General features: G+C 70.6%; 9 protein-coding genes and 1 non-coding gene across 10 annotated transcripts; 5 read left to right on the top strand and 5 right to left on the bottom strand.

The window, feature by feature from the left end:
• Nucleotides 1–146: 146 nt before the first annotated feature.
• V1510DRAFT_438027 (uncharacterized protein) lies at nt 147–10361 on the top strand (the record flags this gene model as incomplete). The annotated part of the gene is made up of 3 exons (XM_066935590.1): nt 147–6050; nt 7068–7823; nt 7998–10361. The coding sequence occupies exons 1-3, from the start codon at nt 486–488 to the stop codon at nt 10359–10361; spliced, it is 8685 nt and encodes a 2894-aa protein (XP_066787674.1). The 5' UTR covers nt 147–485.
• Nucleotides 10362–11008: 647 nt separating this feature from the next.
• Nucleotides 11009–11922, bottom strand: V1510DRAFT_420671 (HAD-superfamily phosphatase). Its single transcript, XM_066934489.1, has 3 exons — nt 11368–11922; nt 11160–11339; nt 11009–11129 (listed from the first exon to the last, which is right to left on the bottom strand). The coding sequence occupies exons 1-3, from the start codon at nt 11761–11763 to the stop codon at nt 11088–11090; spliced, it is 618 nt and encodes a 205-aa protein (XP_066787673.1). The 5' UTR covers nt 11764–11922; the 3' UTR covers nt 11009–11087.
• Nucleotides 11923–12009: 87 nt separating this feature from the next.
• V1510DRAFT_420668 (lung seven transmembrane receptor-domain-containing protein) lies at nt 12010–13880 on the top strand. Its single transcript, XM_066934488.1, has 2 exons — nt 12010–12343; nt 12375–13880. The coding sequence occupies exons 1-2, from the start codon at nt 12056–12058 to the stop codon at nt 13848–13850; spliced, it is 1764 nt and encodes a 587-aa protein (XP_066787672.1). The 5' UTR covers nt 12010–12055; the 3' UTR covers nt 13851–13880.
• Nucleotides 13881–14263: 383 nt separating this feature from the next.
• V1510DRAFT_420667 (signal recognition particle 9 kDa protein-domain-containing protein) lies at nt 14264–15151 on the top strand. Its single transcript, XM_066934487.1, has 2 exons — nt 14264–14395; nt 14599–15151. Exons 1-2 carry the CDS (start codon nt 14324–14326, stop codon nt 14860–14862), a joined length of 336 nt encoding a protein of 111 aa, XP_066787671.1. The 5' UTR covers nt 14264–14323; the 3' UTR covers nt 14863–15151.
• A 211-nt stretch (nt 15152–15362) lies between these two features.
• V1510DRAFT_420665 (concanavalin A-like lectin/glucanase domain-containing protein) lies at nt 15363–16754 on the bottom strand (the record flags this gene model as incomplete). Its single annotated transcript, XM_066934486.1, has 1 exon — nt 15363–16754. A coding segment is annotated over one exon (1392 nt), but the record flags the coding sequence as incomplete, so codon positions are not given.
• Nucleotides 16755–17562: 808 nt separating this feature from the next.
• V1510DRAFT_t197 lies at nt 17563–17644 on the bottom strand. Its single transcript has one exon. It is a non-coding gene; the product is annotated as a tRNA-Thr (tRNA).
• A 695-nt stretch (nt 17645–18339) lies between these two features.
• V1510DRAFT_420662 (temperature dependent protein affecting M2 dsRNA replication-domain-containing protein) lies at nt 18340–21412 on the bottom strand. Its single transcript, XM_066934485.1, has 2 exons — nt 21056–21412; nt 18340–20534 (listed from the first exon to the last, which is right to left on the bottom strand). Exons 1-2 carry the CDS (start codon nt 21060–21062, stop codon nt 18379–18381), a joined length of 2163 nt encoding a protein of 720 aa, XP_066787669.1. The 5' UTR covers nt 21063–21412; the 3' UTR covers nt 18340–18378.
• V1510DRAFT_404301 (uncharacterized protein) lies at nt 21337–22398 on the top strand (the record flags this gene model as incomplete). The annotated part of the gene is made up of 3 exons (XM_066932232.1): nt 21337–21672; nt 21703–21786; nt 21925–22398. 3 exons carry the CDS (start codon nt 21337–21339, stop codon nt 22396–22398), a joined length of 894 nt encoding a protein of 297 aa, XP_066787668.1.
• Nucleotides 22335–23784, bottom strand: V1510DRAFT_420659 (DNA/pantothenate metabolism flavoprotein). Its single transcript, XM_066934484.1, has 2 exons — nt 23700–23784; nt 22335–23416 (listed from the first exon to the last, which is right to left on the bottom strand). Exon 2 carries the CDS (start codon nt 23414–23416, stop codon nt 22403–22405), a length of 1014 nt encoding a protein of 337 aa, XP_066787667.1. The 5' UTR covers nt 23700–23784; the 3' UTR covers nt 22335–22402.
• Nucleotides 23785–23841: 57 nt separating this feature from the next.
• Nucleotides 23842–24548, top strand: V1510DRAFT_420657 (Oxo-4-hydroxy-4-carboxy-5-ureidoimidazoline decarboxylase). Its single transcript, XM_066934483.1, has 2 exons — nt 23842–24454; nt 24485–24548. Exons 1-2 carry the CDS (start codon nt 23978–23980, stop codon nt 24530–24532), a joined length of 525 nt encoding a protein of 174 aa, XP_066787666.1. The 5' UTR covers nt 23842–23977; the 3' UTR covers nt 24533–24548.
• The last annotated feature ends 610 nt before the right edge of the window (nt 24549–25158 follow it).

Raw genomic sequence — 25158 nt, 5'->3', positions numbered from 1 at the left:
CGCGCGCGCCCGGCGGCGCCGTCCGCCGCGGCGCCGAGTGCCTGGGCGCCGGGCCGGGGGCTTGAGCGCGCCCGGCCGCGGTCCCCGCCACAGCCTGGCCAAGAACGGGCGGCCGCGGCTGTGCGTCGTTCCCCGTGTCTAGTCGTAGACAGTGCTCCGAGACCGCCAATACTCCCATGTACATGCCACGCTAGTGCTTCCCAAAAAAGAGCAAAAAGCTAACCGCCAGCAAAAGGCCATAAACCTTCTTCCCCTCCTGACCAGGCGTCCCAGGCTCGCAACCGGCGATTCAGTCCTGCTTCTCTCTGCAGCCGTTGCAGCACCCGCCGAGTGTGCAATTCCACGTTGCGCTGTGCGCCTCCAGCTCCGAGCGCCCAGATCCTGCAGCAGCCGGCGCCTCTTGTCCGCGCTCGTTGTTCAGATCGCTCACGAAAAGGTGCACTCCGTCCGTGCAGGCGGTGGATCGGGTGCCAGAGACCTGAGCCATGGCTTCCAATGGACGGGCGCCGCCGGCGGAGCCCGCGGGGGGCTCGCGCAGCCCGCCGCTGCCGCCGGTCGGCCACCGGTCGTCGATAGCCGACCTGGAGGGCCTGTTTGAGCCGCCGGCCGCGCTGCCGACGCGGCCGGCCAATGGCCCCGGAATCGGCGCCGGGCCGGCGCTGCCGGCCATCATCACGACGTTCGACGAGCCGGCGGCGGGCGCGCCGTCGGCGGCGTCGTTCGCGACGGCCACCGAGCCGCACGCGTCGCCAGAAGCGTTTTCGCCCGAGTCGCCGGACTCGCTCGCGGCCACGCCGGCGGCGTACCGGCGACCGGCGGGCCAGACCGCGCCCGCGGTGCCGTCGCCGCTGTCGCCGCCGCACGAGCACGGCCCGTGGCCGTTCGAGCCCGAGCCCGTCTCGCCGTCGGTCGAGTTCGCGTCGGGCCTGGCCGCGCCCGTGTCGCCGTCGAGCCCGCCGCCGGTGCCGGCCGCCGAGCAGGCCATCAAGTCGCGCCGCCGCGGGTACAGTCTGCGGACGCAGATCTTCAACAAGGGCATCACCAACCAGCTGTCGCCGATCGAGATGTCGGACAACCCCGCGGCCATGCCGTTCCGGTCGTCGCCGCTGGCGTCCAGCGCGCCGTCGACGCTCGGCGCCGGCCCGTTCGCGGCGCCGGCCGACGAGCTCGGCGCGCCCGACGCCGGCCCGCCGCGGCCGGCGCTGGCCGTGCCGGACGAGCCGCGCGGGAGCCGGCCGCGCGCGTCCAGCGCGCTGTCGTCGTTCAAGCGGCCGTTCATGGCCAGCTTCTACGGGATCGACCGCAACTCGTCGCGCACCGACGTCAACGCCTCGGCCGTCTTCCCGTCCTCGGCGATCTCGCCGGCCAACTGGAAGGCGTCGCGCGTCTTCCAGTCGGGCTTCACCGGCCGGCTCGAGAGCTACTACCGGGCGGTCAAGAACTTCATCTACCAGATCGACCAGATCCCGCCGAGCAAGGGCGGCCGGGTGATCCCGCTCGAGCTGCGGGCGCCGGGCATGCCGCTGCTGACGGACGAGCGCACGTCGCGGCCGTACATCTCCAACACGGTCGTGTCGTCGATCTACAACCGGTACAACGCGTTCCCGCTGCTGCTGGCGGCGCAGTTCTCCAAGCTGGCCAACGTGTACTTCCTGGTGGTGTCGATCCTGCAGCTCGTGCCGTCGTACTCGACGACGGGCACGTTCAACAGCATCATCACGTTCATGATCTTCACGTTCATCGCCATGGCGCGCGAGGGCTTCGACGACTGGCAGCGCCACCGGCAGGACGCGTCGGAGAACAACAAGGTGGCGCACGTGGCGCAGCTGTGCCGCAGCGTGCGCGACGGCCTGGCGCCGGCCGCGACGGCCGCGTCCGCCGCGTCCGCGGACGGCCGCGTGCGCTGGGCGCGCACCGCCTGGCAGGACATCAAGGTCGGCGACATCGTGCGGCTGCGCAAGAACGACTGGGTGCCCGCGGACCTGCTCCTGCTCGACGCCGACGGGCTCGGCGACCAGGCGTACGTCGAGACCGCCGCGCTCGACGGCGAGACCAACCTCAAGAACAAGGTGTGTCTGCCCGCGCTCGTCGAGCTCTGCGGCGCCGACCACGCCTTCGACGGCCTCGACCGCTGCGAGACCACCGTCGTGACCGAGGACCCCAACCTGGACCTGTACAAGTTCGACGGCACGCTCACCGTCGACGACCGCTCCGGCGCCGCGCCCGCCAAGCTCGCGCTCTCGAACGACAACATCATCTACCGCGGCTCGGTCCTCCGCAACACGGACACCGCGTACGGCATGGTCGTCTTCTCCGGCCAGGAGACCAAGATCCGCATGAACGCCATCCAGCAGCCGCGCGTCAAGGCGCCGCGGCTGCAGACGCGCATCAACCGGATCATCATCTTCATGGTCGGCTTCGTCGTCTTCCTCGCCATCTTCTGCACGGCCGCCGAGAAGCTCGAGGAGCGCGGGCCCAGCCCGTTCTACCTGCTCGAGAGCGACATCTCGCTCGTGCCGCTCGTCATGAGCTTCATCATCATGTTCAACACGCTGATCCCGCTGTCGCTGTACGTGTCGATGGAGATCGTCAAGATCAGCCAGCGCGTGATGCTGACGTGGGACGTCGACATGTACTACGACAAGACCGACACGCCGTGCGAGGCGCGCACGTCGTCCATCAACGAGGAGCTGGGCCAGGTCAGCTACGTGTTCTCGGACAAGACGGGCACGCTGACGGACAACATCATGATCTTCCGCAAGATCTCGGTGGCCGGCCACGCGTGGCTGCACGACCTGGACCTGAAGCGCGAGGTCGCGGACGCGGTGGAGCGCGAGAAGCGCGCGCACGCGGGCCCGGGGCGCCGCTCGACGTCGTCGGCGCTGAGCCACCGGCTGCGCACGCACGTGCGCACGCTGTCGGCGCGCTCCGGCCGCGCGCCGCTGTCGCCGGCGAACCCGTACGCGGGCCCGTCGACGGCGGCGGCCGAGACGGCGTCGCTGGCGGACGACAACAACGTGCCGCGGGCGTTCCGGCGCACGCTGGACCTGGACTCGCCGATCGCGCGCCACAAGAGCATGTCGAGCATGTCGGCGCTGCACGCGCTGGGCGCGCCGCGGCGCTCGACGGCGACGTACGCGTCCGAGCGCGCCGGCTCGGTGCTGTCCGGCCGCGCGGGCGTGCGCTCGACGCTCGAGCTGATCCAGTACCTGCAGCTGCGGCCGCACAGCCTGTTTGCGCGGCGCGCGCGGCTGTTCCTGCTGGCCATCGGGCTGTGCCACACGTGCATCCCCGACCGCGGCACGGACGACGCCAGCTCGACCGCCTCCGACGACGAGCCCGCCCGCGGCCGCCGCTCCGTGCGCGCGCGCTTCGGCATCCGCCGGCGGTACCGCGACAGCCCGGACAGCTCGGACGACGACAAGCCGCAGCCGCAGGTCAGCGCCGCGCCCGCCGACGACGACGACGACGACGACCAGCAGATCTCGTACCAGGCGGCGTCGCCGGACGAGCTCGCGCTGGTCACGGCCGCGCGCGACCTGGGCTACATCGTCGTCGACCGCCAGCTGCGCTCGGCGTCGATCAAGACGTACCCCAAGGGCTTCGACCACGAGCCCGTCGTGGACACGTACGACATCCTGCAGACGGTCGAGTTCTCGTCGGTGCGCAAGCGCATGTCGATTGTGCTGCGGTTCCCGGACGGCCGCATCGGGCTCATCTGCAAGGGCGCCGACAACGTCATCATGGAGCGGCTCAAGTCGCGCGAGCTGGTCGACGCGACCATGGCCAAGGTGCACCGGCGCGTGACGAACCGCAAGAACGCCGAGGCCGAGCGCGCGATCCTGGCGCGCGACTCGGTGTCGCTCGACCCGCGGCCGTCGCTGGCCGGGCGCGGCAGCGCCGAGCCCGGCAAGGAGGCCCGGCACGCGGCGCCGCACGCGGCCGACGCGCGCGTCAGCCTGAACCTGCCGCGCGGCCTCGGCGGCGCCAACCGCAAGGCCACGCTCGGCAACCTGGACAGCTTCCTGCAGCGCGCGCAGGCGCACGAGGCCGGCACGGACGTGCTCGAGCCGCGGCCGAGCTCGATCGACTTTGTGCCGCGGCACTCGCTCACGTACGGCGAGACGCGGTCGCCGCTCGAGCGGTCGGGCGAGTCGCAGCTGGACGCGTGGGTCGACGAGGCGGTCGTGGTCGACGCCGAGGCCGTGCTCGAGCGCACGCTGTCGCACATCGACGAGTTCGCGACCGAGGGCCTGCGCACGCTGGTGTACGCGTACCGGTTCCTGTCCGAGGACGAGTACCGCGCGTGGGCCGCGGTGTACGAGGACGCGCTGACGAGCCTGGACGACCGGCAGGCCAAGATCGAGCGCGCGGGCGAGCTGATCGAGACCAACCTCGAGCTCGGCGGCGCCACCGCCATCGAGGACAAGCTCCAGGAGGGCGTGCCCGAGGCCATCGAGAAGCTGCGCCGGGCCGGCATCAAGATCTGGATGCTCACCGGCGACAAGCGCGAGACGGCCATCAGCATCGGCAACTCGTGCCGGCTGATCCACGACTACTCGACCGTGGTCATCCTGCGCACGGAGGACGCGGACCTGGCCGGGCGGATGGCCACGGCCATGCTCGAGATCGACGACGGCAGCGTCGCGCACTGCGTCGTCGTCATCGACGGCGGCACGCTCGCCCGCTTCGAGGCCGACATGACGCTCATGACGCTCTTCATCGACCTCGGCGTCAAGGCCGACTCGGTCATCTGCTGCCGCGCCAGCCCCAGCCAGAAGGGCCTGCTCGTGACGGCGATCCGCACCAAGGCCAAGGGCACGGTCACGCTCGCCATCGGCGACGGCGCCAACGACATCGCCATGATCCAGTCGGCCGACGTCGGCATCGGCATCGCCGGCAAGGAGGGCCTCCAGGCCGCGCGCTCGTCCGACTTCTCGGTCGGCCAGTTCCGGTTCCTGCTCAAGCTCATGTTCGTGCACGGCCGGTGGAACTACGTCCGGCTGAGCAAGTACGTCCTGGCCACGTTCTACAAGGAGTTCTTCTTCTACCTGACCCAGGCCATGTTCCAGTCCTTCACGCTCTACTCGGGCACGTCGCTGTACGAGTCGGTCTCGCTGACGATGTACAACACGCTCTTCACGAGCTTGCCGGTGCTGTGCCTGGGCATCTTCATGAAGGACCTCAGCCCGGAGACGCTCGTGGCCGTGCCCGAGCTGTACTCGACCAGCCGGCTCGACCGGCACTTCAACTTCAAGATCTTTGTGGGCTGGATGAGCGTCGCGAGCGCGCAGGCCGTCCTGGTCACGTACGTGATGGTCTACGTGTGGGCGCGCCACACGGCCGTGGACGACGGCATGTACCCGATGGGCACCATGAACTTCGCGGCCATCATCGCCGGCATCGCGCTCAAGCTCAACTTCTCCGAGACGCACAACAAGGGCGTGCTCAACTTTGGCTCGCTCATCATCTCCGTCGGCGGCTGGTTCCTGTGGACGCTGGTGCTGACGTCGATCTACCCCGAGGAGCTCACGCGGTACCTGGTCAAGGACTCGCTCGTCCAGACCTTTGGCCGCGACGGCACGTGGTGGATCACGCTCGTGCTGGCCGTGGTCGCGGCCTACCTGCTGGACGTCATGCTCATCTGCCTGCGCGCGACCTTCTTCCCGACCGACACCGACCTGTTCCAGGAGATCGAGAAGGACGAGGCGCTGGCCGCGCGGCTCGACCTCGACGCCGAGATGGAGCTCCACCAGGGCTGGGCGGGCGACAAGCGCCGGCTGGCCAAGATGGAGGCGCTGGAGCGCCAGCTGGCCGTCGAGCGCCAGAACGAGCGCGAGATCGACGAGATGCTGTGGAAGCGCGAGTACGCGGCGGACGCCGACGGCCGCGCCGGCTCGGCCGTCTACGCGGGCGCGGGCTACGAGGCCAGCCACCGCCGGTTCAACAGCCGGCTGGGCGTGGACCCGACCAACACCGGCGCCACCGTGGACCTGGAGGACCGCGGGAGCGTGTACAGCGTGGGCTCGGCGCGCGCGGCGGCCGGCAAGGTGCGTTTCAGCGTGGACGACGCCGCGCGCGACCCGCTGCACCGAGAGACATAGAGCCTGCGGCGGCGCAGGCACGGACACGACGGAATGTTTTGCATAGAAGGACCTGTAGGCAAGAATGCACGACTTGCCGCGAGCGAACGTAGAGGGCCGTGCGGCTGCGACGCGGGCACGTCATCGGCGCGCGGCCGGCGGCGCGGCCGGCTCTAGAAGCCTTCTAGCCAGGCCGGTTCTGGACGTGTTCGACGTTGCGGCGGCTGCGCGCGGTCGGACGCGCGGGCACGCAGGCGCATGCACGCGCATGCACGTGCATGCAGTCTGCGGCGCTACGCGCGTCATGCATGCACGCGTGCAGTAGCGCGGAGGCGCGTGTGGCGCGGCACGCGGCGCGGGAATGGTGACGTCGGGCGAGGGGGAGTCAGCGCTAGCCGTGGCCCGCGCGGGCGCGGGCGCGGCCGGGGGCGCGGCCGGCGCGGCCGGCGCGCTGGGCCGCGTCAGGAGCCAGGGGGCGCGCGGGCGCAGCCGAGCCGGCTGGCAGCCGAGTTTCAGCGCGCCGGACGGGTCTCAGCCTGGCGCAGGCCGGGTAGCGGCGACCCAACGGGCCGGCGGGCCGCGCCACGACGCCGCCACGCCGCCACAGCGTCACACAGCCGCCGCGCCCCTTTTCGGCCCTGGCCTAGCGCTGCCCGGCCGGCCGCGGTCGGCGGGCTAGGCCGCACTCGCTCGCTTGCACTCGCTTCCCGCGGCCAGCGGGCGGGCAGGAACTCTGGCGTGTTCACGCTTGCTGGGACAAACTAAAGATGACAGCTCGCCCACGGCCGGCGGACTGGGCCAGACGGGCGCCTGCCGGACGCGCCGGGCGGGTGGCTCGCGGCGGGCGGCGGGGCCGTGGGGTGACGGCGCCGCGCTGCGCGGCAAGCGAGCGCGCCGCCCGGGAGCCGGGTGGGCGCGCGCCGGGGGCCGGGGAGCGCAGCAGGGCGAGCCGCGAGAGCCCTAACTTAGGGTTTGCCGCGCTAGCCGCTCCCGGCCGAAGTTACCCGGGGGGGCTGCCGTGCCTGGCCGCGCGTGCCGCCGCCCCTGGCCGCTGCGCCCGGCGCACGCGGCCGCTGCCGAGGCCTGTCGCCCCTGGACGCGCCGTCGCCGCCGGATCCAGCGCCCGCCACGCTAGCCGCGCCGGTACGCGCAGCCCACGCCGCCGCCCCCGGACGGCTAGCCTGCGCCGCCTGCAGCCCACGCGCCGGCTGCGCCGGCTGTCCTGGCCTGGGCGGCCGCCGGTGCGGCCGCAGCGCGACCGCACAGTCCCCGCCGCTGCTAACGCCGAGACGCGGGCGCCGCGGCGCCCGCCCTGGCGCGCGTCGGGCCCGCCCTGGCCCGCAGGCCGCCCGCAGGGCGCCCGCCCGGCCCCCGCCCGCCTGGCCGCGGCGCCTGCCGCCGGCACGCCGCGGCCACACCGTCGCCACGCCGTCGCCACGCCGTCGCCACGCCCCCAGCGCCGTGCCCCCGCCAGCGCGGCTCCGCGCCATCGGCGGCCTTGGCGCTAGCCCGCGCTGGCGCCCTGCGGGCGCGGTTCCGCCGTGCTGGCGTCGTACCGCCGCCCTGGGCCGCCCACCGCCCTGGCTCGCCCAGCATCCTGGCGCGCCCGCCGTGCTGGGCCGCGCGCCGCTCGCCTGGCAGCCTCCGTGCGGCCGGCCAGCGCCCGTCTGGCCCAGTCCGCCGGCCGCCGCCACTGTCTCGACCGTTCGGGCTAGCCGCCCGCGGCTGCAGACGGCCGGCGTACCGCGTTACCCGGCCAGGGCGTTTTAGGTTCTGACACTTGCTAGGCACTAATTTTCCTACCGATTTTCACCCTCCTCTCTATCCGCTACGGCGAGTAGAAAACACTACTCGTTCGACTCCTCCGTCGGTTGTTCACAGGGTAGGCCCTTTTGGACTCCGAGTCGCTCGCAGCCGTCTACGCTCGCCGTCGGTCGCCAGTCCCTGTCAGCGGTCGCTCGGAGCGCTGGTGTCGCGCCTCTGTGGGCCTTTCCTTGGGCAAATCTCGGTCGCCGAACCGTCCGCGGGCGCCCGTCCGCGCCCCTCCCCACGGCCCGTCGGCCCGTCGGCCCGCCCGCCAGCGGCGGTACATGCGCCCGGCCCTCCGCTGAGTCTGCCGGCCGTGTGTGCGCGCCTGTGCTGCGACTGCATGCCTGCAGCGCTCGTCTAAAGACCAACCCTCACGCTCCTTTCCGCCGCGGCCGCCTATGCGCGCGCAGGCCTAGCCACCGGTGTTTTTTGAATCCAGCAGTTTCAATCCTTTACTGCGTGGTGTACCATACTGCCAACTGTCGTCGTTCCTTACCCCGCGCTGCCGGCCGCCCTCGCCATGGACTCCCTCGCCGGCGCGCATTCGCCCATCTCAGGTACGTGGCCGCCCGGGCGCCGCTGATCCCAGACTACCTCTCGACCGCGTCGTCGTCGCCGTCGCCGACGAGCACGACCGCGGTCGCGGCCGCGGGCCCGACCGTCGTGCGCCGGATGTCGCGCAAGAGCACGCTCACGCAGCAACAGAAGAACAACAAGCGCCAGCGGGCGACGTCCGAGCAGCTCTCGATCCTCGAGGCCGAGTTCGCCATCAACCCGGTGCCGAACAGCAAGACCCGCGAGCGCGTGGCCGACCAGATCAACATGACCGAGCGGTCCGTCCAGATCTGGTTCCAGAACCGGCGCGCCAAGATCAAGCTCCTGGCCAAGAAGTCGATCGAGAACGGCGAGGACTTTGACGCCATCCCCGAGTCGATGAAGCAGTACCTGGCCGTGCAGTCGTCCGGCCGGCTGCCGCTGGCGCGCTCGGCCAGCTTCGGGTCCATGTCGGACCCGCGCTTCCTCAAGCCGTCGACCGACCCCGGCCTGCTGTTCCAGACCGACGTGGCCGCCGCCGGCAAGACCGTGATCAACCGGTTCGCGTGCCGGTCGCTGACCATCGGCTCGTGGCGCCGCGTCGCCTGCAACTCGATGGACCTGGTCATCTTCTACTCGCCCGCGCAGCTGCGCTTCACATACTACATCAACAACGAGTCCAACGGGTTCAAGATCGAGTACCCGTTCGCGGCCGTCAAGCAGATCTACGTCGAGCCGCACCGCCCGGCCGCGGACGCCGACCCCAAGGCCGCGGCCGACATGGGCGACATCGTCGTCGTGCTCTCGGCCCCGCCGCTGTTCTTTATCGAGTCGGTGAACTCCAGCGGCGGCTGGTTCGCGAGCGAGGACTTCACCCAGGACCAGCAGGCGTCGCGCGTGCTCGAGCACCGGCTGACGGGGCCGCTCAAGCTGCTGGAACAGCAACTGGCCCAGATCCTGTGCCAGAAGACGCCCAAGCCGGCGGCGCTGCCGCTGGACGCCGGGCTCGGCCTGGGCTTCGGCACGCTCGCGCCGCCCGCGCTGGCGCCCAAGCTCCAGCCGGCCGCGTTCGCGGCCGACGTCGACCTGGTCGCCATGGCCGCGCCGCCCGCGTCCGCGCCGGCGCCGAGCCGCCCGGCGCACCTCTCGCACAAGCGCACCCGCAGCCGGTCCGTGCCGGCCGCCATCGACTTCTCGTACATGAACAACGCCGCGCCGGCGGTCGCCGGCGTGCCCATGTACGCGTACTTTGGCGGCCCGCCGTCCGCCCCGCTGTTCTCGCCGGGCTCGGCCATCGCCACGCAGTCCGCCGACCTCGCGCTGGCCGACGACGCGCTCGCCTCGGACGCGCCCACCCCGGGCCCGCCGCCGACCGCCCCGGAGCTCCATCTGGCGCCCACGCCCGACCCCGGCTTCTACCCGGTCTACGGCTACGACATGGCGTCCACCGACACGTCCATGTCGGACGTCTCCGGCCTCGGCTCGAGCAACACCTCGCTCAGCTCGGCCAGCGCGCTCGGCAACCCGCTGCTGACGCCGTCCGTCTCGACCCTCACCGGCGACATGCTCAACATGCACCCGTTCCAGTCGCGGGGCGTGCCCAACCTCTGGATCGACGTCGGCGACACCGCCATGACCGGCACCATGCCGTCGCCCATCGACGCCGGCTCGCTCGGCCTCGACCTGATGCCCGCCGGCTCGGCCTTCCTGCCGCTCGCCGACGGGCCCCAGTCCATGCCGTCCTCGGCCGCGTCCGTGCCCTCGCCGCTCTCGACGTCGTCCTCGCTCTCGGGCACCCTGGCCGGGTCCCTGCCGGCGCCCATGCCGGGCACCGTCGCCCCGGCCTCCACCGTCGGGCCCATGCCCCCCACGTTCGCCAAGAACCGGCTGGACCCGACCCTGCTCCCGGTCGCCGCCTACTCGGGCCTACACTAGCCGGCCGTTGCGCTCATCTGTCTACAGAGACATGTTTTTTGGAAAAGAAGGCGGGTTTGTTTATGGTTTCTCGGACGCGGAACGTCCGTCCAAAATGTATTGTCTCTCAGTAATTTGCTATTGGAGTTGTTTGTTTATTCTCTTTCTCTACCTGAACGATATAGTTATGATCGAGAGCGACTGTTGTCCGGCTTTCGCCGCAATGAATGTTACACTACACGCGAGACGTAGGGGCGTGCGGCTTGTGGTCGCACGGCCGGGGCATGCTGGGCTGCAGCGGCCGTGCGGCCGTGGTGCCCTGCGGGCCGGCGGCGGGCCTCGCGGCCCGCTGGCGGTGGCTGCGCTGGGCCGTCGCCGCCTGAGCCGCACCGTGTGCGGCTCATAGCCGCACCGCTGCGCGCCCTGTCGTCCGCACCCGCACGCCCCGGATCCATCCGCGTGGAACGCCAAGCCTGCACGGTCGGACCTCGACTCAGCCGCAGCGCATCCCTCGTGTCACCTAGGCTAGCGTCCGTCTCAGGTCGTCAGCCGCAGCTGGCGGCGGCACTTCCGAGGCGGCGCCGGTGCCGCCCGCGGACGCGTCGCTGAGCCGCACGTCGTGCGGCTCGCGCCCGCGCCGCGCCGCCCCGGCCGCCGCCCTCGCAGCCCGCCAGCCCGTCGCGCCGCCAGCCCGTCGCAGCCCCGCCAGCCCGTCGCGTCCTCCGCGCAGCCTCCGCCAGCGCCTGCCTACGCCAGCACCCCGTAGAGCCACCGTTCGAACCGGATCGGCTGCGGTCAGAACGCCCCAGCCACACGTACCAGCGAGTTCAGGCGGACGGGCCCCACCGAAATCCACACGCCGCACGCGCCCATGGTGTTGGCCATCATGACGTCCGTCAGCAGGCGGTCGCCGATGACCGCGACCTGGGCCGGGCTCGTGACGCCCGCCGTCGGCGAGGCGCGGAAGAAGGCCATGATCTCGTCCTGGCAGCCCGGTTTCTTGTCAGCGCGTCCCCCAGACGCGTACCTTGGTCGAGTGGCGCAGGACGCGCACGCCCGTCCGCTCCTCCAGCAGCGCGGCCTGCGCGTGGCCGCGGTCGTCGTCCGTGCCGGCCGAGTTGGACACAATCAGCATGCGGTCGCCCGGATAATGCCGCCGCAGGGCCGCCCACGTGTCCTTGTACGCCGGGTAGACGTCGTCGCCGTCCGGCAGCGCGAAGCAGTTGTCCTTGTCGACGACGATGGCGCGGATGTCGAGCCGCGCGGCCGCCAGGCCTGGCCCCCGGAACGGGCGCAGGCTCTCGGCGGTCAGCGGCACCGGCAATTGGTCGAAGCGCTCGACCTGGTAGGCCGGCAGGCACAGCTTGGGCCGCGCAACGAGCCGGGCCGCGTTGAGCGTGGCGGACAGGTTGAGGGACGGCATCACGGGCGGACGCGGTCGCGGTGGCTGCTCTTACGCGGCCTCTGGGCCCACGAAGCTAATCCTTTAAGTAAGCCCTGGCGGCATCACAACTCCCCTGGGGAAACCGACACAGCGCCATCGACCACAGCAGATTGCTGAGGACGCGACGCAGACAAGGACGCGATCCGTGCGGCGAACAAAGTGAGTGCGGCGGCGGGCGGCGGCGGCGCCGGGGCGGCGCGGGGCCGGCGGCGGCCACGGGGCAATGGCCGCGGCGCGCAGCAGCGCTGACAGGACGCAGGACGCGTGCGGGATGTTTGCACAGGCGATTCGCGCGCGTGCGATTGGCCCGGCGGTGGTCGCGGCCGGCGTTTGGCTGGCCGGGCTGGCGGCCGGCAACAGGGTCAGCTTCACCGACAACGTCGAGCAGCGGCAGCAGTGCAGCGGGATGTACGGGCACAAGGACTGGGCGGGCAGCATCGACCCGTACATCTCGGTGGCGGTCGAGCCGGTGGCCGACAGCGGCAACACGATCGGGCTGGTGATCTTCGAGTGGGCGGACGTCGACCTGATCGGGGTCGAGGTCGCGGCCGGGCAGCCGGTAAGCGGCCGGGAGAGCGCGCTGACGGCAGAAAAAGTACTTCTGCGACGAGACGATGGTGCAGAAGGACGTGTGCACGCACGAGCACCTGGGCGAGTTCCTGCTCGAGGGCTCGACGAACGGGTCGATCGCGAGCGTGTTCACGACGACGGTGCGGCTCGCGGACCCGCAGCCCAAGAAGTACCAGGTCAGCTCGACCGGGTTCTACTGCGTGGGCACGTACTCGCTGACGGGGGCCGAGTACGCGGGCGAGATCACGTTCCAGAACCCGTACGGCGAGCTGCCGGCGTCGCAGATCGCCAAGCTGCCGTTCTACGGCGGGCTGGCGATCGCGTACATCGTGCTGCTGTCGTTCTGGATGTTCCTGTACGTGCAGTACCGGTCCGACATCCTGCCGGTGCAGAACTACATCACGGCGTGCGCGGCGTTCCTGGCCGTGGAGATGATCATCGTCTGGGGCTACTACGACCTGCTCAACATGCGCGGCCACACGCTCTTCTCGCGGTTCTACATGGTCTTTGTGGCGCTGCTGAACGCGTTCCGCAACGCGTTCTCGTTTTTCCTGCTGCTGATCGTGTGCATGGGCTACGGCGTCGTCAAGCCCACGCTGGGCTCGACCATGATCAAGGTGCGCGTCCTCGCCGGCCTGCACCTGGTCTTCGGCGTGGTCTACGCCATCGCGAGCTTCCTGGTGACGCCCGACACGGCAGGCCCGATCGCGCTGCTGGCGATCCTGCCGCTGGCCTCGACCATGACCGCGTTCTACCTGTGGATCCTGTCCACGCTGACCGGCACCATCCGCGACCTGACCGAGCGCAAGCAGACCGTGAAGGCGCTCATGTACCGCCGGCTGTGGTACCTGCTCCTGATCTCCATCATCGTCATCTTCGGCTTCTTCTTTGTGAACTCGCTGATCTTTGCCGACCGCAACTCGCCGGACTTTGTGCCCCGCCACTGGAAGTCGCGCTGGTTCATTCTGGACGGCTGGCTCAACGCGGTCTACCTCGTCGACTTCGCCATCATCGCCTTCCTGTGGCGCCCGACCAAGGACAACCGCCGGTTCTCCATGTCGGACGAGATCGCCCAGGACGACGACGCCGACGGCTTCGAGATCGGCTCGCTTGCGGGCTCGCTGGACGACGAGGAGAACAACATCTCCAACTACTCGTCGCGCGTCGCGTCGCCGGCGGCCCACTACGCCCAGCCGGCGCCCAAGAGCGCGGCCGCGGCGGGCGCTGCGGGCGCCATGGCCAGCTTCTCGGCCAACATCGACGACGACGACACCCCGCCGGGCGCCGACCTGGACGACCACAAGGCGCTTGCGGACCTCGCGTCGGACGACGACCGCAACTCGCTGGAAGCGCCGGGCGAGCCCATGTTTGTTGCCCACGAAGACGACTACGACCGCTGGTCCGAGGACGACGACTACAACTCGGGCGGCTACGGCGACAACGAGGAGCAGGAGTATCTCAAGCCCAAGTCCAAGGCGCCGGGCAAAGACGATTGAGTAGGTAGAAAATGCAGAGTTGCACACCGATGTAGGCTGGCCGGCGGAGCCGTTGGGGGCTCGGACGCCGAGGGGCTGAGGGAGCCGGGCGTGCGGTATTGAGCCGCACAGAGTGCGGCTCAATATGCCCGCGCGCCGCCCCGGCGGCGGCTGTGCCCAGGCCGGCCGTAGGTGGCCGGAAGCTACGGCGGCCGTAAGCCGCATCTCGTGCGGCTCACGCAGGGGTGCCGCCTGCCGCGGCCCCCTCGCGGACTGGCCGCGTGCCCGCGCACCGCCACACGCAGCCGGCGACCCGCGTGGCGCGTGGGCGCACCGACGCGCCGCACCGCGTGCGGCGTGCCTCGCGCAACGGCCAGCCAGCCCTAACCCGGCTTCACCACCTTTTTCTTCGACTTTTTTCTCACCCCAGCCATCGACGACACAAGGCTCGCGGCGCTATCGAGAACACACACGGCCGCACACACGGATACACAATGCCTGCGGTGTCATCGGTCCCCGTTTTCATTGAGCAGTCGAACCGGCTGCTCAAGGCGCGTCCGACGACGGTAAGACACAATTGGAGGCCACTCGGCTGCGCGGCCTGCAAGCGCCGGCTCGGCGCCTTCTGCGTCGCGGCGGCAGCGGGCCGGCCACCGCCCATGCAGTGGCCGTGCAGGCAGCCGCACCGCCGCCGCCGCCGCCGCCGCACCGCCCTGCTCCCCAGGCCGCAGGCCGCCCGCAACCCGTCCCGGACTCTGCTAACGGCCAGACCCGGGTGACGTACACGTACACCACGGACGCCAAGACCAAGCACGGCATGCTCGCCGTCAAGACGTACGATCCTGTCTCCGGCGCATGCTTCCGGTACAAGACGCGCCGCGCCAAGGACCTCAACCGGATCTTCAACTCGCTCGGCCCGATGATGGGCCTCATGGCCGGCACGGCCAAGGTCGACGTCGTCGACACCGAGGCCGAGGCCGTCAAGGTCGCCGCCGCGGCCGCCGCCGGCACCGCGCCCGTCGCCGCGCCGTGAGCCCCGGCGGCCCGCGCAGCAGATGTACATTAGCACGCCCAGCGTAATAAAACGTTCGCATCAGTCAGTCGTCAGCGCTCATCAGCATCTATTCTACTATTGCGTCACAGGATACCGCCGCCGGGGCCGGGGCGGGCCCGGGCCGGCGGCACAACATAATCATAAACAATCAAACGCCTCTAAATTATACCATTACGAACAAAAGAGTAAACGGAACGAAAAACGACAGGCAATGAGCCGGCGCGTGCCGGGGTCATATGCAGAGTAGATGCATCCACCACTTCCCTTCCAAGCCATCCTAAAGTGCTTCCTACCTCCCTCGATGATAAAGAAATAAACGACTAGAAACGGACGCAGACACGGAAGAGATCCGGTCGCGGCAGGGCCGCGATCGACGTAGCACGATTCTTTTGGCGGCCGGACGGCCGGCCGCGGCAATGTACACTCGAGCCCGGCGGCGGGCCGGGCCGGGTGTCGATGGGGGAACAAAAAACCAAAAATTAATGCTGGTCGAACGCGGGCGGGGGCGAGCGGCCGAGGAGGTGGTCGTTTTCGGAGGAGGACGGGTCGGCCTCGTTGTCGGACGAGTAGCTGGGCGGCCGGTTGGGCGTGGGCGCGTACGACGACGAGCCGGCCGAGCGGCTCGGGCCGGGGCTGCGGATGTTGGCCATGTTGATGAGGTCGCCGACAGCGCGGTCGTCCGAGTCCGTGGGCGGGAACGGCGAGCGCACGTGGCGGTACGAGCCGGTGCCGTGGCCGGCGACGCCGCCGGCGTAGCCGTCGATCGCGGCGGCGGCGGCCGCGTTGCGCGCGCCGACGCGGCCGATCTCGAGCAGGATCGAGCCCTGCTCGGCGCCGTACGGCGGCGGCGGCGCGAGGCTGCCGGTGACCGGCGCGAGGCCCCACTTCTTGACGTTGGCCTCGATGAAGACGAAGCCGGCCTGGCCGAAGTTGACGTGCACCGTGCACGGCCCGTTGGCGCCGATCGTCGGAAACAGGTTGAACCGCATCGCGTGCGCGGCCTCGTCGAGCTTCTTGCCGTTGCGCGTGAAGAAGACCGTGCCCGTGCGCGGCCGGAAGCCCACGCCGACGACGTCGCCCTGCTGCAGCTTCGGGCCGTACGGGTGGCCGCCAAACGGCTGGTTGTTGCGCCGCTCGCCCAGCGACGTGTACGCGACCGAGAACCGGTGGTAGCCCGGCAGCCGGAACGTCGGGTACGGCTTGGTGCACATCCCGATCGACACCGTCGTCTGATCGGGCTTGTCGTAGAGCTTGGCCTCCCAGTAGTAGACGTCGTTCTGCTTGGGCACCGGCAGGTTGGTCTGCACGCAGCACTCGCCCTCGTAGAACGCGATCTCCGTGCGCGCCTCCACGAAGCAGTTGGCGTTCTCAAAGTCCGGCTCGAACTCCCACGCCGAGACGCCCTTTTCCTGGATCGCCATGAACTGCGACAGCGAGATGTCCGTCGGGATGCTGTCCGGCGGATTCACCTCCTGGAACGCCTTGGCCTGGAAGTACGACGTCCGCGCGAGCATGTCCATCGACTCCAGGCCCTCCTCCTCCTCGCGAAGGAAGGCCTGCTCGTCGTCGTACTCGCCGGGGCGGCCACGATGGAGTAAGATGCGGCCCTGCCGCGTGTAGAACAGAAAGTAGAGGATGCCAAACAGGAACGTCAACACGACGACGCTGCCGAACGTGGACACGAGCCCGACCAGCAGCGGCACGTTGACGCCATCTTCGACCGTCGGGTTGTCCATGACGGCGGCGATGCGAGTCTGGGCTGCGGTCAGCGTGCTCTGGTGCCCGGGGCCGGGGCGGATCCCGGCCGATAAGACGGCGCGGCGGCCGGCGTCGCCGCGGCCGCCAGCCGCGTCCGCGGCCGTCCGCCATCCCTCGCCCGCCGTCCGGCCCGGCGCGCCCACTTACCGGTGTTCAAAGACCTATAAAACACATACAGCGTGCGCGCTCCGACCCTTCTCTAGCTCGAGGTCGTTGCGCCGCGGATGTGTCGCCCACCACCAGCTGTTCTGTGCCTGGTTGCTGCCTCGTCCACCTGGGTCCAGGTGATTGATGAGACCTGCGGTAACGATATAGTCGCTGGGGCACGAATCGTCTATCGTTGTTTGGTGGTGAGGATTCGGGAATCGAATATCGGAGGAAGAAGGAGGGCCTGTGCGCGCGGGGCACGACGAGTGGGGTCGCAAGCGCGGCGCGGCGCGCCACATATGCAGCTCCTCGTGACGCGGCGCACAATCACCGCACGGCCTGCCCGCCTGCGGCCGCAGATCGGGAAAAGTATGAGGGAATGTGGCACAAGCATGGCGCCACCGCCCGGATATGCAAACGATAAGCGATAGCGTTGGTCCGCGGGCGTCGACTACCTGGCAGCGCGCCACGCCGCTGCGGGGACGCAATGGCACCTGCCGGGTACAGCGCGGCCGCGCGCGGCCGGCGGCGGCCGGTCCCGCGCATTGCAGCGGGGCGCGCACCGGCCCCGGCGGCCGCGCGGGCGGCCGCAGCCATGGCACGCCGGCCGCGCCGCACACGACGGCTACCCGACGGCCTGCTTCCCAGGCGGCGCGGGCGGCTGACGAGGCGGCGCGGGCGGCTGACGGGCGGCGCTAGCGCTGCTGAGCAAGCCGTGTGGCGGTGCGGGCCAGGCGCCGTCTGACAAAGACGCTGCGCGAACGCAAAAAATAATGCCCCCTAGCGGAGTTGAACCGCTGACCTCAGCATATCTCGTGATACAAGTGCTGCGCTCTACCAACTAAGCTAAAGAGGCCTGTTTCTCTCATGTTAGCGCATATAGAGCTATGTACGCGTCGGCCTGCAGCACTGCCTGCAGCACGCCGCCCGCTCCCCTCGCGTCGGCCATGCCCGACTGGCTGACGTGGCTGCTCGCCGACGATCGGTGGCGGCGACCGGGATGCGCCCGGACGTCAAGGCGGGTGGCGCCGCCGGCGCGACCCGATCTGGCGGCCTACTGGCTCGTGACGCGCGATCGCGACGCAGACGGGATTGCCGAGACGCGCCGCACGCAGTGCGGCTCAGACCGGCGGCTTCGGCGCCGACTCCGCCGAGGGACGCTTGCTGGGCGGGCGGGGCAGGCGCTTGAGAGCCTGCTGTCGGGCGCCAAGTTCGACGGCGTGGCTGCCCCCTCCCGCTAGCCGCTGGTGGTGCCTCGGGGACTGGCCTGTGGACTGGAGCCACAGGCCTGAGCTGCGCAGAGAGCGGCTCGACTCGGGCGGCCCCCCGGCGGCGACTCCCTCGACAGTGTCTGCGCTGCGGGCGGCTCTGCGCCGCTCTGATCGCAGGAGATCGCGCTTGACGGAATCGCTGTCGGCGGTCAATTCTGTGGGCATGCGGCTATATGCGGCTATAAGCCGCGCGGCGTGCGGCTCACGGCCCACGGGCACCCCGGCAGCTCGCCAGGTGCTCGTGCGCGGCCGGTAGCCGGCAACGGGCCGCGCGGGCGTGTACAGGGTGCGCAGAGCGCAGATTGAGCAGATGTACAGGTCAGCGGCGCAGCTGGAGCCAGGCGTCGGCGTCGGCAAACGACTTGGCGTCGGCGGCCGGAATGGCGTCGGCAGCAGCGGCGGCGCGGACAGCAGCGGCCAGCGCGGTCCAGAGCGCAAAGGCGCGCTCGAGGTCGGCAACGATGTCGACGGCGTGCGCAAACATGGACTTGAGCGCGGTCTTGTGCTTGGCGCGCGCGGCGTCGTCGACGGCGGCGTCGTCGACGCAGAGCGCGTTCAGATAGGTCTTGGCGGCGATGCCCACGCCCGTGTTGGAGGGCGCGGCGAACGGCAGGGCGGTGCCGATGGACGCCCACGCGTCGGTCAGGGCAGTGCGGTCGGCGTCGCCGTTGGCGAGGAGCGAGAAGAGGACCATCTCGGCGAGCATGCGGGCGTGCTCGGTGTACTTGGCGGCGAAGGAGTTGAAGGAGAGCATGCTGCGGCTGAGGGGGCCCGAGAAGCCGATCGGCCGGTGGGTGATGGGCAGGAGCGAGGCCACGCGCGAGACGAGCAGCACGCAGGCGCGCTCGTGGTCGGAGCCGCGCACGGGCGAGTCGTACGCGGGCGTGTAGGGCCGCGCCGTGAGCGCACCGAGCCGTACGAGCTCGAGAGCGGTGACGAGGGGGTCGTAGAAGGCCGAGGCGGCAGGTCCGGCGGCGACGAGGCCCGCCGCCAGGCCGGCGCCGAGCGGCGTCAGCGCGTGCGTGGGCGACACAAAGCCGCGCAGCTGCAGCAGGCGCCAGTGCGCGTTAGCCAGGACCTCGGCCGGCGTCGAGAGCGCGCCCGACCGCGGCGTGCGCGTGCTGGCTGCGTAGGCCGGGTCGCGCAGCGCCAGCACGAGCGCAGGGTAGTCCGCCAGCGCCTCGGACGGCAGGTCGGCCGCGCGCACGTTCCAGTCGGCGACAGTGTGGTAGAGGGAGGGCGCGGCGCGGTGGGGGATCTCGATGCGATGGTCGCGGTCGTGCCAGCGCACGGCAACCACGCGCTTGGCCTGGTAGAACCGGTGCAGCGGCTGCGTGAAGAGGCCCAGGGCCTGGCCGCGCAGCGCGTCCACCGCGTCCAGGAACCGCCGGTACTCGGCCGTGTCGCCGCCGTCGAGCGGGACCGTGTCGACAAAGACGCCCGCGGTGAGCGCCGACAGGATCTCGGGCCCGACGACGCCCTTGGACAGGTAGAAGTAGAGCTCGTCCGGCAGGCGCTGCGTGACGAACTCGTGCACGTCGGCCGGCACGTTCTCGGTCGAGATCGGCTCGGCGCGGCCGTCGGACGTCCAGATGATGTGGTGGCGCACGGCGCAGTACGCGCGCTTGTACGCGTCCACGTAGCCGGCGCCCTTGACCAGCGCGTTGTCGGCGTAGGCCGCGACCGCGCCGTAGCCCGACACGTAGTTCTTGAGCAGGTCGCGCGACGTGCGGATCGCCATCGATCCGCTGTGCAGGCCCTGGTCTAGCAGCGGGAACGCTGCGCAGAGATCCATGCCGCACAGCAGACACACGTCCAGGAACTGGTCCGCATTGAGGTTGCCGAGCTCGCCCAGGATCGAGCGCTTGTTGAGCCACGTGAACGTGGCCGCGGCGGCGTCGACGCCGAGCACGAGCCGGTCGACGGGGAAGAGCAGGACCTCGTGCGGGCCGTAGATCGCGTCCACGTACTGGTTCGGGTGCCGCAGCAGGTACACCAGCTGCGCCCACGCCCGGTACGGCGCCACCATGTACTCCACGCCGTGCTCGTGCAGGATCTGCATGGCGTACCGCGCCAGCCGCGCCGGCCGGATCGTCATCTCGGCCTCGTTGAAGATGTTGACGGCCTGCTCGCCGCGCGCCTTGTCGTACGCCTCCCAGGCGGACGCGCGCTTGCGTGCGTTGGCGTCCGACTTGTCGAACACGCGCTCGTCCTGGCCGATGTCGACGCCCTGGAAGACGAACACGGGCGTGATCCCGGCCGCCTTGAACGCGGCCAGGTACGCCTCGACCGTGGTCCGGAACGAGAACGGCAGCCCGCCGATCGCCGGAAGCAGCGGCTCCTTGGTACCGGGGGCCGACAGGATCTGGGCGAACATGTATTCGGCGTCGATGCCGAGCGTGATGTCCTTGAGCGCGGCCAGTGGAAGCGTTTTGACCATGCGCCGTTCGGACGCGAACACGTCGAGCGATTTGACTGCGGTCAGCAGGAGTAGGGGGAGACAGCGCAGGGACGGCCTGCAGTAGACGTGCGGACGCAGGGTTGAGACCGTGGCCGGCCGTGGCCGGCCGTTGACGGCGGTTGGCTGTCGCCGGCAGCGACCAAACACCGCCAGACCCCGCCAGACCGCCGTCGCTGGCGCCGCATGGTCGCCAACCATCGTCTGCGCGTGCCAGAGGCCGTGGCGGCGCCATACACGGCCTGCCGGCGCGGGCTAGCCGCGGGCGTGGCCGCCGGTAGCAATCGCGATCGACGACGGCCTACCAAACACCCGTACCAACGCCACGAACACGGCTGTCGGCGCCGCCCAGTGTGTGCCAGCGCCGCCAAACGCCGCCAGCAGCCGCCTGCCATCGACAGCCATCCGTGGCCGCTGTCTCGGCGCGTGTCGGCGTCCCGCCGTCGTTCGCTGGCCCGATCGAGTGTACCCCAGGCCGCCGTCGCGCACTCTCGTACCACTCTGCCGGCCGTCCCTAGACCGCTGCGCGCGCACTCACCTGTCATGGTTTCCGGCCTGCTCGTGCGAGTCCCTGACAACAGGCTACAGCCGTGATTCGATCGCTGGCGATGGATTCGCGCGGAAATTTGCTAGAGTGCTGGCTGAGCGTTTGCGGAGAGGTTTTCGAATGGAACGCTGGCGGCCACGCTTCATCACCAACCCACGACCGCGTCAGACCGCGCAGCCGGGCACACGCACGGACGCCGACGGCGAGCGAGAGGTACGGGGGCCGGGTCGGGTGGGCGGCCGGGCCGCGTGGACGCGCTGACAGCCGCAGAGATGGACCTCGGCGAGATCATCAGCACCCTGCAGGAGCGGGCCGAGACCGCGTTCGACGCGGACCTGTTTATCGCCGTGCTGGCGGCGCAGGTGTGCCGGCAGCACGTCCTGGTGACCGTGGACGAGGCCGAGCAGGTTGCCGAGACCGAGCGGGCGCTGGCGCAGATCGGCGCGGCCGTGTTTGGCCTGCAGCCGTTGGCGGTGCAGTGCTCGGCCACGATGACGACGGCGGAGCTGACGGCGGCGCTGACGACGGCGCCGGACGGGCCGGCGACGCTGGCCGTGCTGCGGGACGTGGGCACGGCGAGCGACTACGTGCAGGCGCAGCTGCTGGATGTACGTTCCGGGGGGGCGCGCTGACGACAGATCCTGCGGACGCGGGCCGGGCCGGTGCTGGCGGTGCCGGTGGTTGTGCGGACGCGGCTGCGGCCGCAGCTGTTTGCGTACCTGGTGAGTAGCAGGGCGGGCGGACGGACGGGCGGGGCGGGCGCGAGCCGCACGCGGTGCGGCTGCCGGGCGAGCCGCACGCTCCGCGGCTGATCTCCCTGCCGCCGCCCGCCGCACGCCGTGCGGCGCCGCTGACCCCAGGTCGACCACATGTTCATCAGCCACCACTACGACGCCAAGGACGCGCCCGCGGCGCCCACGGCCCCCCCCAAGACCGTCGCGCTCTTCCCCCGGCGCGACGTCGACCGCCTCGGCGCGCTGCTCGCGTCCATCCACATCAGCACCGAGGTCCGCCGGTACATGCAGGACATCATGGTCTTCCTGCGCATGCACCGGGTCGTCCGCGGCGGCGTCTCGTCGCGCGCCACGCGTGACTTTGAGCTCGCCGTGCGCTGTCTCAGCCTGCTCAACGGGCTCGCCTTCGCCACGCCGTCCGTCGTCGCCGTGGCCGCGCGCAAGGTCTACGCGCACCGGGTCGTCGTGGTCACCGACCCGTCCGACGACCGCAGCGTGCTCTGGGGCTCGGATCTGGACGCCGTCCGGGCGTTCCTGGACCAGTGGGACACGGAGCTCGTGCTGGACGACGTGCTGGCGTCGGTGCCAGCGCCGCTGTGATGTATTATGCGCGCGCGAGGTACGTCTCGTGCAGGGCCACCACGGCCGGCACCAGCAGGCTCTCGATCTCCACGCCGTCGGCGGCCTGCTCCGGCGTCAGCTGCAGCCACGCCTCGGCCGGCGGGTTGAGCGACACCAGCACGACCTCGCGCGACCGCGTCTGCAGCAGGTTGCCGATCACGAGCTGGTGCTGGTACCGCTCGAGCGCGCCGGTGGCCTTGGCGATCAGGATCGACGGGTCCGTCTCGAGCTTGAACGACACGATCATCGCCGTCGGCGCCCACCGCTCGACCAGCCGCTTGAGGAACTTGGGCACCGGGTCGAGGTCGATCACGAGCTTCTGCCCGCCGGCCTGGCTCTGGATCTTGTGCTCCGGCACCCGCGACGGCGGCACAAAGAAGTCCGACACCGCTGCGGCCAGGTACAGCAGCGCGGACGACTCGAGCGTCTGCAGCGCGACCGACACCGTCCGCAGCGTGTGCAGGTACTGGCTGATGGTCGTGAACGGCACCAGCAGCAGCATGTTGTCGCGCTTGGCCTGCCGGTACTTGCGCAGCACGCCGCGCATCTGCTCCTGGTACTGCGGGTCGACCACGACCGACCCGTCCGCCTCGGTCATGTAGTCCAGGAAGCAGTTGGTCGAGTGCGAGTAGTGCCGCGAGTACGGCAGCAGCGAGAACTGCCGGTGGACAAAGATCACGGCGTAGCCGCGCTCAATAAAGTACTCGGCCGACGTCGCGCCGCGCGTGCCGGCCGAGAAGTTGTCGATGAACCGCACGGTCTGGTTCTCGAGCGGGACCGTGGTGCCGCCGGACGTCACCAGCGCCACCCGCCGCCCGGCCCGGGCGTGCGCGGCCACGAAGGCCTCGGTCTGGGCGCGCACCTGGTCCAGGTACGGCGGCGGGGCGTTCTGCGCAAAGTAGCTGGACTCGTCCAGCTCGGCGGCCGGCGGCTGCTGCTCGGCCGAGCGGTCGATCGCGTGCTCGAGGTCCTCGGACGAGAGCTTGCGGGGGAACATCTGCGGTCAGCCGAGCCGCATCTCGTGCGGCGCCACGCCGCACGCCGTGCGGCGCCGCGCCCGCGCCGCCTGCCGTCCCGCGGCCGCCCGCCGCGCCCGTCGCCGACGCAATTCGCCCTGCCGCGGCGCGCGCGTGGCGCGGCGCCGCCGGGGCCGCGATCCAGATCGGCCGGCCCACCCGGCGCCCGCGTTGCCATCGCGTCCGGCGTCATCCGTCCATCGGTGCGACGGCGGGCCCTGGCCGCAACCGCCCGGCCGCGGCCTCGCCTGTGTCCAGACTCACCTTGTGCTTGCGTGGACACTGATGTCGTGCGGTGTCGGTTCTCGGTGCGCGTTAGTCTCGAGAGCCAAACCCCACGATTTCGCGATCTCAACAAGCAGACCGTTACACCAACCTCGCCAACCCAACATTACACCAGCCACAAGGTACGTTGCCGTGACCCGGTCGCGTCCGGACCCATGCGGACCCAGACGGACCCAGACGGTCTCGTCCGGACCGCGGACCCGGTCCGGACGCCGCCGGCGTGTCCGGCGCTCCGACCTCGCTGACGGCCAAGTCCGATGGCCTACGTCCTGCCGTCCCCTGCCGCCTTCACCGCGCTCTCGGCCGCCGACCGCGGCACAGCGCTCACACACCTGTTCGAGGACTCGGCCGCGCTGCGCGCGCTGGTCGTGCCGCTGTTTGACGGCGCCAGCTCGTACGACGACGTCATCGACCGCACCCGCGTCGCCCTGACCGACCTCGCTGCCGCCGCCGCGCCCGGCACCGACGCCCAGGCGCGCCTGTTTGAGATCCTGGCCGCACACCCGCGGCTCGGCGCCCGCAAGGTCGAGAGCGTGCACTCGCAGGCCGAGCAGGCCTCGCTGCAGGGCGAGGGCGAGGCCCTGGCCGCGCTCAACGCCGAGTACGAGGCCGCGTTTCCGGGCCTGCGCTACGTGGTCTTTGTCAACGGCCGTCCGCGCGACGTGATCATGGCCAACATGCGCGCCCGCATCGACCGCGGCGCGTTCGACCTCGAGGTCGCCGAGGCCATCGACGTAAGTTGCTGCCGATCCCGCTGACCGCAGGCCATGTGCGCCATCGCCGGAGACCGCGCGCGCAAGCTGGGCGCGTAACGCTGAGGCGCGTGCCCCCGCCCGCGCCGGCGCCGCGGCGCCGCACGCCGTGCGGCTCATGCACCCGCCAGGCCTGTGCGCAATACATTTCGTTCATCTCCGACGCGGCTCGCCACCACCACAAGCGTAGTCAATGAACAGCGGCCGAGCCTCCGGCGGCGACTCCGTCGAGGGTAGCTGCCCTTCGGGCAGGGGGCAAATAGCTCACCGACGGCGGAGCTGCTGCCGGAGGGAGCCCACCAGCCGCATGCCGTGCGGCTCGCACCCAGACGCCTTCGCGTGCTGCGCGGCTCCGCCAGTGAGCGAGCCTCCGGCGGCGACTCCGTCGAGGGTAGCTGCCCTTCGGGCAGAGGACGTGGGCCTGCTGAAGGGCGGCTATCCGCGGCCGAGCCGTTGCTGGAGGCCATCAGCCGCATGCCGTGCGGCTCATACGCACCATCCTCGCGTGGCGTCGACTCTGCCGGTGGGCGAGCCTCCGGCGGCGACTCTGCCGGTGAGCGAGCCTCCGGCGGCGACTCCGTCGAGGGTGGCTGCCCTTGGGCAGAGGGCGCGCTGGCCAGAGGGCAGCATTGGCGGCGAGGCGCGGCTGGCGGCGCGTCAGCCGCACGCCGTGCGGCTCACCACCG

The sequence above is a fragment of the Dipodascopsis tothii genome (genome assembly GCF_038497935.1).
Source record: "Dipodascopsis tothii strain CBS 759.85 unplaced genomic scaffold V1510scaffold_26, whole genome shotgun sequence".
Lineage (NCBI taxonomy): Eukaryota > Fungi > Ascomycota > Lipomycetes > Lipomycetales > Lipomycetaceae > Neoaidaea > Neoaidaea tothii.
Note: the sequence above shows the minus strand (reverse complement) of the source record. Positions and strands in the feature narration are given on the sequence as shown.